At 40.0% G+C, this 15,688-nt stretch overlaps 1 protein-coding gene across 1 annotated transcript in view; it reads left to right on the forward strand.

Moving 5' to 3' along the window:
* F13A1 (coagulation factor XIII A chain) overlaps window positions 1-15,688 on the forward strand; it is a 150,901-nt gene that overhangs the window by 41,009 nt on the left and 94,204 nt on the right. Inside the window, exon 4 of the mRNA XM_007125187.3 lies at window positions 2,419-2,670. Coding sequence (XP_007125249.1) covers window positions 2,419-2,670 — 252 coding nt within the window. The remainder of the gene's footprint in view (window positions 1-2,418; window positions 2,671-15,688) is intronic.

The raw sequence follows: 15,688 nt of genomic DNA on the forward strand, positions 1-15,688 counted from the left end.
TCTTTAGCACTTAGAATAATGCCCAGCACACAGTAGGCAATATTGTTCCAGGAAGGAAAAAGGTTCAAACAAACTAACCTTTAGATTAAGTTGTGACTGGGTTCAAAGCCAGCATGAAAAAAACATGGTTCTCCTTTTTCTTTACTTTTTTTTTGTATAGCTTGAATTTGACACATCAAATTTAATACGTCTTTGAAATCATAGCATGAAATGTAATAATGGAAACTAGCAATTGTCTTGGTTATTTCGATACTCCTGACAATAGTGGATGTTAGTACAAAGGTGAAGGTGAGGCTCATAGCACATAGCTTTGGATACACTCTCCTAATTCTTTGGTATTCCTGAAGGAGCCTGCTTATGTAGTTCATTTTAAAATTCCTTTCATCCTTTTTCTTTAAATCTAATAAGGCTGTCATTATCACATAGATTTTATCTCCAAAAGTTTATTTTTACCAAACTTGTGTCATATTTAATACTGTGGATTCTAAATCCAAGTCAGTATTTAGTGGCAACAGCTGCCAGGGGTCACTGTAGTAAATGAATTATGGTCCCCTTTAGCTGGCAAGATTGCTTTTGATGTCTACACTTCGGCACTGATGGAGGCTCCAGAGAGCAAGGATGCCTCCGGAGGAAAGGGTAAACTCGTCCCCCAGTTTGAACGTGTACAGAGAGGAGCATATACAGGAAGTATGGGGACGGCGGTGCCTTTGGAACAAACAGTTCTTGCGGGTGGAATTATGTCCGGGCTTCCGGGAAGCTAAGCCCCATGTATTCCCAAGAACACCACCTAGACACACTGTCATACCTTGGCAGAAAAACATTTTCAAGGCTTTATTGGATTTATGATAATATTCATTCTGAGTGTTGATAAACTGACACCCCTAACAATAGCAAAGCACTGGGATTCTAATCTTTCTCCCTGGCTTGCGTTGTACACATTTATTTTCATTAAGATTAAGTATCTCACAGAATTACACAGTGGCAGCTTATGTAACTACCTCCTTAGAATGCTCTATCTTCAACAATATGCCTACCAAAGAATCTTTTAAAGACCTCAGTAGCTGGAGAGGCCAAAAAGAATCATTGTTTTTATTTGTTTTAATGTAGAATCCTCTACATGGTTTATGTTAAGCAATTGAAGTGAGTAAGTTTTAAAGTTTCTTCTGCTTACGATCAAAATAATTTCGATGTATTAGTCTGATTTGTAATTTTCTTCAAGTCAAGAAGAACTGAATGTCTAATACATTTGGGAAACGTTCGTAAATGAAAGATTTGCTCCAGTTTAAAATATCTATCTATTTTACTATTCTGTAAACCAAACTATAAATAGAACTGTAAGCCAAAGAGTTAAAGAATGCTGTGAGGTTTGACTTTCGCAGTGAAGACTTTGATTTTCCAGGAACCCAGTGGTAAAATTTAGTTTTGAGGTCAACATCATGAAATAAGAATTTGGCCCAAAATGGCAGCAATAAAGAGAAATAAGATTTACCCTGCGATAGCTTATACATAAAGTATGATGAGCCTGGACATATGGTAAAATACCCTGCTGTTTAATTTCCTGTTGAAATAATAGCTAAAAATTTGTTATGCATGAGAAATTATGTGCAAAGCATCTTACGTGTATTATTTTATTTCATCACAGTGTAGTATTTTTTTTAACATCTTTATTGGAGTATAATTGAGTTACAATGGTGTGTTAGTTTCTGCTTTATAACAGCTGTGTACTATTATTATTCTCATTTATTGATAGAGAAAAAGAGAGGAAAATAGAGATCTATAAAGGTCAAGTAATTTGCCAGAGGTTACAAAGGTAAGAAAGTAGCATAGCCAAGATTCAAACCTAGATAATTTGCCTCTGGAGCCTGAATTCTTGCCCATGACATAAGCCTAAATTCCTAATGACGTTGGCAATAAATACGTTTCAGTTAAATACGAAAATAATGACATATGTACAACTTATAAATGTAGCTCTATTATAGGTAGTATAACAAATAATAAAATTGTATTCAGATACAAAAACATTTGCCTTACACCCCTAAAAAAGCGATTCTACATTTTTAGAGGGCAGAATTTCAGGTACTGATGACTTCACATTACCCTATAAGCTGTTTTTGTTTCTGCATCCAAGGTTAGTATTTCCACATCTTATTTGAATTCATTGATCAACCAACAAAAACCTCTGTAAGCACTGTTATTCTTTTTTTAAAACCTAGACAGGACAAATCTGACCTTCAAAGGAGTTACGAAAATTGACCACCATCAGGCAGCAAGTTGGTGGCAAAGTGAAATTCCAACCCAAGTTTCAGGATTTCAAGTCTAATGAATTATTTCCCACCTTTAGCTATAAAGGTGACAGAGTGAGAACAAAAATGGTTTGTGAAATCTCCTTAACACTATACTTCTTCTTTCTTCTCATAGGTCGCTACCCTCAGGAGAACAAGGGAACCTACATCGCAGTCCCTGTGGTCTCCGAGCTGCAGAGTGGCAAGTGGGGAGCCAAAGTTATCATGAGAGAGGACAGGTCTGTCCGGCTGTCCGTCCAGTCTTCTCCAGACTGCATTGTGGGGAAGTTCCGCATGTATGTTGCTGTCTGGACCCCCTATGGTGTAATCCGCACCAGCCGAAACCCAGAAACAGACACGTACATTCTCTTCAATCCTTGGTGTGAAGGTAAGGACCAGGGACTTATTTTCTCATTACAGAAATAGTTCCTCTATTTCTAATGTGTCTCTTTTTGGATGATAGCAAAATTATTCTAGAAGACACGTCCCTTTCCTACATACACTTTCCATGTTTTAAAGATAGAAAAAGATACAAAATTTGTCCTCGTTGTATATGAGGACATAACCTGAAGTTAATGCTGCTGTAGATTTACTGCAGGAAACAATTGAAGATTGCCTAAAGCTGCACAATTAGTTAACTGTGGAGCTATATGTTGACGGTATCACCTCTGTGTATGTTATTGCTCTGTAAACAAAAAGGGTTTCTTTAACTTGACTTTCAAAACTATTAAGATCCAGAAGATGTGATGTATATATATCTATATATATATATCTATATATATAGTCTCAGCCATAACAAAGAACAAAATTTTGCCACTTGCAGCAACGTGGATGGACTTGGAAGGCATTATGCTAAATGAAATCAGACAGAGAAAGACAAATACCATATGATACCGCTTATATGTGGAATCTAAGAAATGCAAACTAGTGAATATAACAAAATGAAGCAGACTCCCAGAGAACAAACTAATGGTTACCGGTGGGAAGAAGGAAGAGGGAGGGGCTATATAGCCCCTCCCTCTTAAGAGGTACAAACAATTAGGTATAAAATAAGCTGCAAGGATATATTGTACAACATGAGGAACATAGCCAATATTTTATAATAACTATAATAACTCTAAATGGAGTATAACCTTTAAAAATTGTGAATCACTCTATTATATATGTACAGCTGTAACTTATATTGTACAGCAACTATACTTCAATTTTTTTAAAAAAACTATTGAGGTCCATAATCTGGCTTCAGAAAAATAGAATAAAGTTGACCCTGTCTATAGTGGAACTAATTTCTCTGTCTCCTTAATTCAAGAAGAGAAAGCGTGAATGTCTAACAGATTCTGCAAATTTGTTTATATGCATAGTGCGTGCAAACTTCATAAACAGTGCCTCTGGATATGCAAACATGTAACTTTATTTTTAATATAATACAACTTAATCTCTACTGCTATTTTGAGTCTTCCCTTCTGGCTGCTGCAGAAGCTTAATCTGGTTATAGTCAAATAAACTCAGTCAAGTCCAAGGATTTCTCTACCAATCCAATTTAAAAACTCAGTCACACAAAGTATTTTTCCCTCTCCCCGTCTCTGCTCTTCCTTATCTGCCCTCTGCTTCCATACTTGGCAGGAGGCTGATTTTAAGTTCCAGAGGCAGATGCAAATATTGCAGCAAAATTGAGGGAAGAGAGTCCACTTTTAGATCTTAAGAAATAAGGTAATGAAACATATAAAAGCTGATGGGACCAAAGACTTCTCACGTCATCTTATTCCATATGCATTGCTCTCCAATATCTTCCAAAATGGGTCTATATTAGTGCTGATTTTGAACGTGAGAGTTGCACTTAAATCAGGCTTGATCCGAACTTACATATAGATAATAAGTGAACAACAATGTTTTCTACTCCTGTATAACGTAAACCTGGATCCTACTGACCTCTTCTTTGAACTGTCTACTCCAATAGATGGCACTGAGCTAATCCTATACTCCCCGCTCACCACCTCCATCATCCTATACCCAATAATCCTTATCTATGAGACAAACGTTCAAGGTTGATGGTGACAGGAGATGCTAAGTGCGCCATGTGCAGTTCAAAGGTACAGGGATCTGTTTATAGTAACCTTGCCAACCAGATACAACTGCAAATGAGTGGATGATGGAGAAGACTGAGGGGAGTGAGGGGGTAGAGACAAACTAAGATTTTGAAAACGTTTACTTGGAGATAACTATAGATACTCAACCAGAAATGACCGGAGATGTCCTGATATGTAAGATGAGAATCAGAGATGTGAATTTGGGACTTATCTGCACCTTTGGAGAACATATAGATAAAGAAGGAAAGAAGATGTCCTATCAAGCCCTAAAGAACCCTAGCATTTAGGGGTCTAACAGAGTAGGAATCAGCAAAGGAGGCTGAGATGGTGGAATACGTAGGTGGTGGCCTAATATAAGAAAATTGTATTTTAAAAAGCCATACTTGTAAAATAGGTAAACCAAGAATTTGTTATTGATTTTATTTGCATTACAAAAAGAAAATCGTACAACTTCATATAACTATCCGACACCCTAAGGTATTTAAAGAATGATATGATCTGCCCAAACTTTGGTTTATTAACAGCTTTTCTGGATTACATCATCCGTGTAAGATGGGACACATGTCTACATGCATTTGCATTTATGTGGCCTCTGTTCTAGAGGTGAAAAGGGTTAGTCACGTTGCCTGACATACTGACTTTACAGGAGGACCATTCAGGCGGTGGAAGGTCTAATAACCTTCGACTACCTGATCACTGCCTTGGTCTTCCACTGTAGCCATGGCGAGCAGCTTCCAGGTACCTCTGCTCCGAAAGAGTGACATAGAGCTAGAGATGACATGGTGCTGGCGCTAGATGCTGCATTACAGATAAGGAGCAGAGGTGCATTGCTCCTATGCATTGCTGATCAGCGGACGGTGAGAATAAAACCAGAGAGTTCTAGTAGGCACTTGAATAGGTGAGTCTAGAGCTCAAAGGAGACACAGCTGAGCTAGAGATATAAATACGATCACCAGCAGGAGCTAGCAGCAAGGTTAAAGGAAGAACAAGGATGGATTTGGTATAATCAACAATTAGAGTCTAAACAAAGGACAGGGAGACTGACAAAGAGTAGCCAGTGGGGTAAAAAGTAATCAGAAGAACATGGTGTCACAGAGTCAGAATATCAATTGATTCAAGGAGACAGGCTCTAGCTCTTTGGAATGCTGCTTATTAGTTGAGCAGGATAAGAAAAGAAAGTGGCCATACACTGTGAAAATACAGAAGTCATTGGGAAAATTTGAAAGATTGTTTTACTAGTGTGATGGGGACAGAAACCAGAGAGATGAGCACGGGCTACAATGTAATGGGAGGTGTGAAAGCGGAGGCACAGGTATTACCATCTCCTTCAAGAAGACTTTCTGTGAAACAGAGATGGTGATACGAAGGTCAAAGGAGAATTTTTAAAGACAGGACAGAGTGGACATAATTTTCTGGTGACGGAGACCAACCAGGAGAAAGAGTTTACGGCCCCGAGGGAGGGTGGTGGTTCACAGCCTTGGCTGCACCCTGGAATCCCCTGGGGGCTTGGCCACTGACTCCGCGGTCTCCCCACCCAAACATTCTGATTGGTCCGGACTGCAGCTTGGGATTCAGGGCTTATAAAAAGCTCTGTAGATGATTCTTGAAGACGCGGTTGAGAGTCACTGACTTAGAGAAATCCTTGAGTGGGTGGGATCTAGGGAACAGGTCAAGAGCCCTTGATAGGTGGGACTATCCATCCCCCACTGTGACAGGAGCAAAGTAGGATACGGTGAAGGTGTAGGTTGGTAGACTCAGCGGAAGGAGGATGAGGTTGTCCCCTCCTGTGATTCTGTTTTTCTCAGTAAAGTGTAAAGCAAAATCATCTGTAGAGAACAGGAAGCAAGGAGGGGGTATTGGGGGCTTGTTGGAGGAGACGTGAGAGTTGCGAGGTGGGAAGCAGACCGGGGTCTGCCCCGGTCCCCAGAACCCAGGGAAAACTGCCACAACCCCTTAATTCCTCGGCCTGTGAAAGTCCAAACATTTCTGCAAATTTCTTGGGGATATTGTTGTGGTCATCTCTACGTGTAGGAATCCCATATCTCCCAGTGCTGACACCTGTGTTGCCTCAGAAACATCATAAAACAGTTACACAAAACACCTATGAATGTCTAGACATTAATTGCCACTTGGTGTGGGGCGGTGAGAGGAGGAAAGATTTACGGTCGTCTCTCGGAATCCCTGGGGATTGGTTCGGGGACAGCCACAGGTACCCAAAATCCACGGATGCTCAAGTCCTGTATTTGCCCTTCATATTCCTTGTGTGCCGTGGATTCAGCCAACAGCGATGGTAAACATAGTACACAATCTGCGGTTGGTTGAATCCGCAGATGAGGAACTTGCGGGTACACAGACCCCAACTGTGCTGTGGTTCTCCAGCTCAGACCACATCAGAATCACGTGGAGGGCTTGTTAAAACACAGGTTTCTGTGCAGCATTCTCCTATTGATGAGGTCGGGGTGGGGCCTGAGAACTTGTATTTCTAACCAGTTTCCAGGGGATACCCATGCTGCTGGTCAAGGACCACACTCACAGGACCACTGGTTTACATAATAATCACAAGATAATAATTACAAAACTCAGGAGACTGTGTTCACTCTTCTTAAAATCCCACCGGCTCCTGCCTAACCCTAATCGCAGTCTCTCTCCAGCTTTTACTGCCTCTTCTCTCTCCCCTTTTGTTTTTCCTCGTCCTCCAAACTCTGCTCTCTCATCCTCTCCCAGGAGCAAATTCTCTTATTCTCTCATGCAGAACACTTCAGCAAGCCTTTTTATTTCCTTCTTTGGGCTTCTCCAACAGTCAGACTACACATTTATGCTTCTACACACTTTTCCAAAGCTACTCCCTCCAGAAAAATTCTGGCACCAGCTTTTAAGTTAATACCTTTTCCCATTTTTATGTTAATGCTCACTGAGATCTCCCAGGGAATGTGAATGGAATGAGAGAAAGAGGTCATCTCTTCATTTCTCTCATGCTGTGGTTTTCCCCGCCTAGAAACCAAAGCATAATCCAACCAGAGGATCTGTATGATGAACCCCACACACAACCAAATACACTGTAGCCTGACAATCACCCAGTTTTGTGCTTGCATGTGCTAATTCATAACAATGGACTCATAGAGATATGATCTGGCAACTAGAGAGTAGATAAGAAGAGAGGCCATTGCCCAAGGAGAAAAGATAACAAAAGAGGAAATCAGAAGTTGTCAAAATAAAGCCAGGTGAGCAAGATGCTGAAAACACCACACTCTTGACATGGAAGTGATGTCCAAGGTGGCTTAGGACACTGGGCTGAAATTACACAGGCAAGTACAGCACTGATTGATGAAGAATGATCAGCTCTGTTGCTGGGGGCCCTTCAGCTTGCTTTGCATTCACAGGCAATTTATCCTCCTTAATCACTAAATCATTAGTGAGGATCAATAGCTGTACCACGTTACTGAGGGCAGGGGTGGATGTCCGGAGAATTATTGGTTAGCTTTTTAATTTAATTGTGCTAACCAGGCTTCAGATCCGTTCCAGGAAGGAACCCTTCTCTGGGTGTTGGAGACAAAACTGTACCCACAAAGGCAGCAGGAGTGAGCTGGGCGTTTATTGTGAAGTCATCTCATTTTTCTGACCACTTGGGAGCTCTGAATGGTTGACTGTATTTCCCTGTTTAAGTTCAAACTGTTCCAGATTGGTAGTCTAGCATTAGTGCCAGAGAGTGTGCTCTGAAAGATTTCAGTGTCCCGTCCTGTGCTCAGTACTCAGGTCAGTATTTGATTGTTCTCTTTGGTAGGGCACCAGTCATTTTCAAGGGGTTTGGCTCTTCTTAATCACTTGTTTCCCACCTCATTCCCCATCACTGATTTTCCCTTAAATCCAGCCTTCATCCTAGCACCTAGCACAGTGCCTGGTACATACTTCATGTTTAATAAATGTTTGCTGCATTGATTTAATAATTCCAAGTAAATGCTTTTTAGGTTCACTGCACTTATCATCACAGATAAGTTGTGAATGTAATCTCACAACTTACCATCTTGGAAAAAGTCAAAGTCATACATGATGCACGGGGGACATGTGTTGTGGGTACATGTGTGTAGATTTCTCTCTCTTTTAGCACCTAACACTAAATTCGCATCTGGCATTTCTAACTTTTCATTCAATGTGATTTTTGCATTTTCCTTTAAACAAAGAAATCTATTAAATTTAGTGTAAAGAAATCAATAAATTTCCAATATCTGGATGCTTTTAATAGTAAAAACATATGACCAATTTGTATTGTATTATAACATTTGTCCTTATACTATTTGCTTTGTAATTATACATGGTCTTTGAGACCATTCAGTACAGAATGGAGTAATGCACCAGGCCTGGTATTCCTGGGGTAACACCCCTTTCTCTTGGAGACCCTTGAGCCCAGACCAGAGTTTACACCCTCAGGCTCGAGCCATTCATCCATCAATCCACAAACATTAATAGTATATCTCCCCCAACGCTCATGACAGCATAATTACTCATGGGTAGTACAGCTATGTTATTTATTCATTCACACATATTAAGGATCAATGCTGAAGTAGGCACTCGAATATGGTAGTGAAAAAGACAATCTTTGTCCTCAAAGAGCACCCGGCAAAGGTTTCACAAATGAGCTACTAATAAACATGAATTATAACAGTTGCAAAAGAATTGCAAAAGAAGTCATGACACAACAAGAACATGTAATAGGAGCAGAGCACTGGTCTCGTTGGGGAGTAGGGAGAGACGGGTCAGCGGATTATCTTTGCACCTTCTCCAGCCCCTAGAATAGTACTTGCATACAACAGCAGTCAGACAGTTGGTTAACTGAATTTTTATGAAGTTTTCATAAAGCTTATGTGAAATTTTTAAGCCCTTATTTATTCTAACCTTCTATTTAATGAAATGGCATATATCCTTCTTGCAAGTGTCTAAATCATTAGAGCCTCATTCATACTTCTTGTACCAAGTGAGCATTATTCAGTGTGACATTGCAATCAGAAGGAAGCCCAGAGAGCTCACAGTGAACGTTATTTTCAGTGGCATATAGATGACCCCAGATTCAAGGTGCAAAGCTGTTTCTGGAAGGAGCAGGGTTGGAAGGTCTGTTCCAGAATTCATCTGCCGATTCATGTCGTTTATAATTCCTTAGGTGGGCAGGGTTTTTTTTATATCTTCAAATGATGCTCAAAGCAGGTATCTTCCTGCATTCTGTGTTTCAGAAAGCAGGATCCTTTTCTCATTCAGCCTAACACGGTGCCAGGCCCAGAGTTAATACTCATGAATGTTTGCTGGATTGAATTGATAACCACCACTCCAAGAGGCAGGGAGAGGATTATTAGCCTCATATTTCAAGAGTGAAAAACAGACCCTGTGGTATTACATAAAATTTTCAAGGTCACACAGAAAAATCAGGAACCAAGCTGGGGCTAAAACCTGGTTACCCTGATTTGGTCAGGGTAAGCTCTTTTATTTTCAGAACCAGAACCATATGGGTATCCTGTATTGTGTAACGAGAGAAACAAGGGGTAGTTGCTTCTATGATGTTCTAATCAACACTGGGAAAGCCTGCCGTTAAAAATAAATAGATAAATAAAAATAAAACCAGGTTGATCGCTAAAAGATCAAACAAGTTTCCTTTGCAAAAAAAAAAAAAAAAAAGAGAGAGAGAGACAGAGAAATTAAGCATCCCAGCAAGGGCACAGGCTCCCTTTGAGGAAATATGCTAAGTAAAGAATATCAGATACTTTTCTTTGTAGAATTGCTTCATGAATAATAGTCTGTCTTCTGAAGATATTTAAGTACACTAAAAATTCCTTAACCAGCAAAACTGGAAAAATAACACAAATCAAATAAACTTCCCAAGCTGGCCTGAGCTGTAATGTAATGCAGCGTGTTTACAGGGAACAAACATATACGCAACTGTGAGGAATCGCTTGCCTGGGTTTCATGGGCTCGTTCCATTCCAGAGTTCACAGGTACAAAGGCAGAGGCCTCTAGAGAGGCTGAATTAAACCATTTTAGGAAGACAGTGGCTCTGGACCCTTCCAGGAAAAAAAGCACAGACTCTGGAAATGCCGTTTCCTAATATACTCCAGTGTTTCCCAATTCCCACGGGTGGGAATCATATGCCTATAGCACACACAGCCTGCTGGGGTCACCACCCCTTCTGATTTACTTTGAGATGGAAAAGACATATCACGATGACACTGATCTGGGGTCACACTTGCTCCACAGATGAAGGCACCCCCTCGAAGACTGATTACACCCACCCAGCACGTCTTGCCTCTTTCTTTAGTGACGCCCAGCTTTTACATAAAGGGGAGGCACGTAAAAGTTATTTCTAATCCCTCATTCAAAATGTCTCCCTTCACTAAAAAATGTGAGACGTCTTGCCTTCTTGAAGAGGCCAAGCCATTATTTCTTCCCAAGCACCAGAAGCAGAACCAAACTCTGATTTAAGCTGTTCCGCAGTCTCTTCAGAGATCGAATATATGATAGCATCCCTAGCTCTACAATTGTCTTTGATCCCTTTGCCGGGCTTGAACCTAATGACCTTAGAAATGGGACTTGCTTTAACTTTAAAATAGCGTGTAAATAAGCAGAAGGAAATTTTCTACCCACGTGGTGATGAATAGCCTCCTTCTCCCTAAGAGGTTATACAGATACTAAAATCAATATGCTCAGCATTCATTTTTACAGGTTTGTTATAAATTCTTACTTTCTCTGAGGGGGGAGGCAAATTGTAATTTCCAAGGGCGCCAGAAATCAGGCGTATAAGTGAGTCCCAGCATTTCTCAGCCCACAATTTTCTTTTTTGAACTGCCCCACTCCCCCCACCGGAGGAATCGTAAAATGAACGAGGCCGCTCTTCTTTACTACTTGCCTCCTGTAAGTCACCCGGGAAGAGTGGTCATTTACAAGGCATGTTGAAGGTCTGTTCTGGTGGCAGAGGTGCTGGGTAAAGCAGAGGGAGGTATTATTCCATAATCACCAATGGCGCCATGTTTTCTTGTGAGTTTTATTGTGGCTATGGTTGTTTGCCAGAGGTCTCGTAGGATCAAGAGGACGTCAACAGGTCCATGGTGCTGCCATTCCAACTCTATGAGCTCTCTAGACCTAGCTTCTCCTCTCAGCTCTCACCCAATGGAGAAGCGTAGTCTCCACCCTTACATACGAGCGCGCGCGCGCGCGCACACACACACACACACACACACACCTCTGCTTTCTATCAGTAACAGTTCAGATGTTGGGCCACTAGAACAGTGACATGTTTGTCAGCTCATTTTTCCTTTTCATAGTATAATAGTACCCTCCGTGCCCCCCCAGATCTAGAAAAACCTCACCACACCTCTCAAACTAACAAAAGAATTTTAAAAACAAACAAAAACAGCACCAAAAAATCCAACAACAAATATCTCAAGAGGCAAATGATTAAGTTTTCCTGTTTTTGTCAGCCTTTCAAACAGAGAGAGTTTTTTGACGTTTCCATGGGGATGTAATTTTTTTTTTTTTACCCTAGCTTTGGACAACTGGATTTTAAAGTGACAGATCTGAATAAAAACAGAGGAAAGAAAGCTCTTCTTTCCACCCTCAATCTTCTTTTAAAATCATAAATAAATTTAAAATTAAAATCAAGCCTCCCCATTTGATTTCCTTGCCCTGTTGTGGATTCATGATTATGCCCGCCGGTTTTGAGGTAAGAGTTAATTCAGTCGCTGGAAGGAAAAGGATGGTCTGGTCTCGAGCTGCAGAACTCCTTCCTATTCATGGTTTGCCACCTAAATTTATGACTTCCCATCAATAATAACCCAAAGCCCAAAAATAACTCCTTCATTTTCTTGGACTTCTCTCTCACTCTCAAAGCTCAGACATCCATCCCCATCTCTCGTTCTTGAGGTTGGCGTTTACTGTGCCACGTTCCCGGGCACAATGTGCTGGACGCTGGGGAGACAGTGCCCTGACCCCTTGGACTCAGAGTCATAGTCTACTTGGAGGACAGCTTAGTATTCAAATCCTGGCTTCACCTCTTACCTGCACTATGACCTTGGGATGGATACTTCTCTCTTCCTCAGTTTCCTCATCTCCACAATGGGGAAAATATTATGCCTTCCTCTTAGAGATGTTATGAGTTTTAAAGAGTTTGTTTTTGTACCACACTTAGAAAGTTTCTGGCATGGAGTAAATACTGAACACATACTTGTTCAAGAAATAATTAAATCACAGAACAATTTCCATATAGTGGAGTGAATGTCACTGCAGCATCCATAGGACACTACAAAACAAGGCTTAATGCAACCTGTGCTGGGAAGAAAAGAGTACAGGGAGACTTAAAGAAGGGGGGAAGTTATCATTGTATGAAGATATTTAATAAAGACATTGATAATAAAAAAAGAACACACCATATTGTTCTTGAAGAAAAATTAATGCAACAAAGTTAAACTTGTTAACCTCTTCTTAAATAGGTGGTTTCATGTAAATGCAACCACACTTTAAAAAATAACTTTTTTCTCATGATGAAAGTCTTATTATAGAAATAAAAAATAATGAAAGCATAAAAAGAACTCAGAGATCTACAAATCACAATTACCATTTTGGTGTACTTCCATTCACTTAATGTATTTTTGAATGGTTTTAATTTTTAATTGACAATTAGTTGAATACATTGCCTTTTCAAATATACACACATGTATGTATATAAATGGTAAAGAGTGGACTTTCCCTTTCACCTACCCTCCAATCCTAGAGAATCTCCAGAGAAAACAAACTTCAACTGTGTATTTCATTCCAGATATTTTGCTATAATTTTACATATTAATGTCCATATGTACATCTATAGAGTTTGGATTTTATTAACCACAGGTGGGATTGTGTTATGCACGTTACTCTATACTTTCTTGCACAATATACCTTGGAGAGTTTTCTATATCAGTACAAGCATATTCTTTTTAGTGACTGCTTGGTATGGTTGTACCATAATTGATTTGGTCTTTTATTTACAAATATTTAGATTTCTTCTCATTTTCACTGTAGTATATACCGTGCTACATTGAATGTTTCACATACCTTCATACAAATGTATTTCTGTAGAATAGGTACCTAGAAATATCTTTGCTTGGTTAAAGTGAATCCACATCTTAGATTTGCATAGATACTGCCAATTTTTTTTAAAGGATGCCGTAATTTGTAATACAGCCACAGCACACGAGCATATCCATGTCTTTAAACCTTCATTGGCACTAGGTGTTACCATGTGTTTTACTATATGCCAATATGCTAGACAAAATATGGTATTTCCAACTCAATAGCAAAAAAAAAAAAATTTTTTTTTAATGGGCAAAGAACCTGAATAGACATTTCTCCAAAGAAGATATATGAAAAGCCAACAGATGCATTAAAAGATGCTCAACCTCACTAGTCATTAGGGAAATGCAAATTAAAACCACAATGAGATATTACCTCACTGTGGTTAGAATGGCCATCATCAAAAAGACAAGGGGGAAGGATAAGCTGGGACAAAGTGAGAGAGAGATATGGACTAATATATACTACCAAATGTAAAATAGCTAGTGGGAAGCAGCCGCATTGCACGGGGAGATCAGCTCGGTGCTTTGTGACCACCTTGAGGGGTGGGATAGGGAGGGTGGGAGGGAGACGCAAAAGGGAGGGGGTATGCGGATATATGTATACATATAGCTGATCCTCTTTGTTATAAAGCAGAAACTAACACACTATTGTAAAGCAATTATACTCCAATAAAGATGTTTAAAAAAAAAAAGACAAGAGAGAACAAATGCTGGCATGAATGTAGTGTTTCTCTAAACCCTGTATTTTCTGTTGAGCGGTTAGTTCTGTCTAGAGACTCAATCAGATTCATCTGTAAGTGAATTATTTTCTGTTTCCTTTGGAGGGGGCAGAGAGGACACTTAAGAACGATATACTTCTTAAGTCGTGTGCTGTGTGCTTTCTGGGGCATTCATCCCATCGGGAGACTCATGATGTCTGCTTGTCCCTCTTTTTGTGATGTTCAGATTTATCAGTAGGATCAGGTTTTATCAGTCTCATCCATTCATTATGAAGTTCCCTATTAGACTTTTAACAAATGATTTTAGCCTAGATCCATTATTTCATTAGGGACTGCAAAATGGTGATGGTCTCATTCTTTCTGCATTTATTAGCATCTATTATTTTGGTGCCTTGAGGTAGTAGTCATATAAGAAACTCTAGATACATGGCTCTTTCCTATTTCTAAGTTTTTAAAATAATGAGTTGATTCTTAGCACCCTATAAAGGTGACCAATGAATTTTTATAATCACTATGAAACTACAAATATTGAAATATTTCACATGTTCTAATACTTTGCAGTGACTATTATTTTTGCTATTTGAATTGTCCCATTCTTGGCCAGTGGGAACTTCTTCAAGTTGATTTCTGATTCCTTTGTCATGAGTCCTAGAATCTTTAAAAGCCTCCTTGTTTTCTGGCAGGAAGAAGTATTTCAGGCTAGTCTCGTACATTTCCTGACCCAGACCTGCAATCATTTTTCTTAAGGAGCCCAGGTGCCTTTTAATGGGGGGGTGGGCGGAGAGGAATGGTACTTAGAGATCATAATCTGGGCTCAAGTGTACTTGTTGCTGTTGCAATGGTTGTTTCTTCTAGTTCTTTCCAGTGGACAGAACTAAAATATGTGATATCTTTTTTTTTTTTTTTTCTACTTTTGGCTGCGTTGGGTCTTTGTTGCTGCGTGCGGACTTTCTCTAGTTGCAGTGAGCAGGGGCTCCTCTTCATTGCAGTGCGCAGGCTTCTCATTGTGGTGGCTTCTCTTGTTGTGGAGCACTGGCTCTAGGCGTGCGGGCTTCAGTAATTGTGGCACACAGGCTCTACAGCACGGGTTCAGTAGTTGTGGCCCGCGGGCTTAGTGGCTCCGCGGCATGTGGGAGCTTCCCACAACAGGTCTCGAACCCGTGTCCCCTGCACTGGTCGGTGGATTCTTAACCACTGCGCCACCAGGGAAGCCCAAAAATGTGATTTCTAAAGAGAAAATGCATCATGAGTTGTTACTGATGCTTTCAACTTATTTTTTTTTCTAAAATCATTTTATTCGATTTTTTTTATAATGGAATTAGGTTTCTGATTATTACAGTATGTTCTGAATGAAACACTACAAAGTATTGCAAGGACCAGTGGAAATAGGAAAATCTGTTAATTATAATATTGGTTGGTGAAAAATCATAGTGAACGCAAAAATCTATTTGTAGGTCATATGAGCAAAAGCACAAGTTTTGGGAAGTATGTATGGGAAGAAATAACCAGCCTCT

This window comes from Physeter macrocephalus, chromosome 18, assembly GCF_002837175.3.
Source record: "Physeter macrocephalus isolate SW-GA chromosome 18, ASM283717v5, whole genome shotgun sequence".
Classification (NCBI taxonomy): Eukaryota; Metazoa; Chordata; class Mammalia; order Artiodactyla; family Physeteridae; genus Physeter; species Physeter macrocephalus.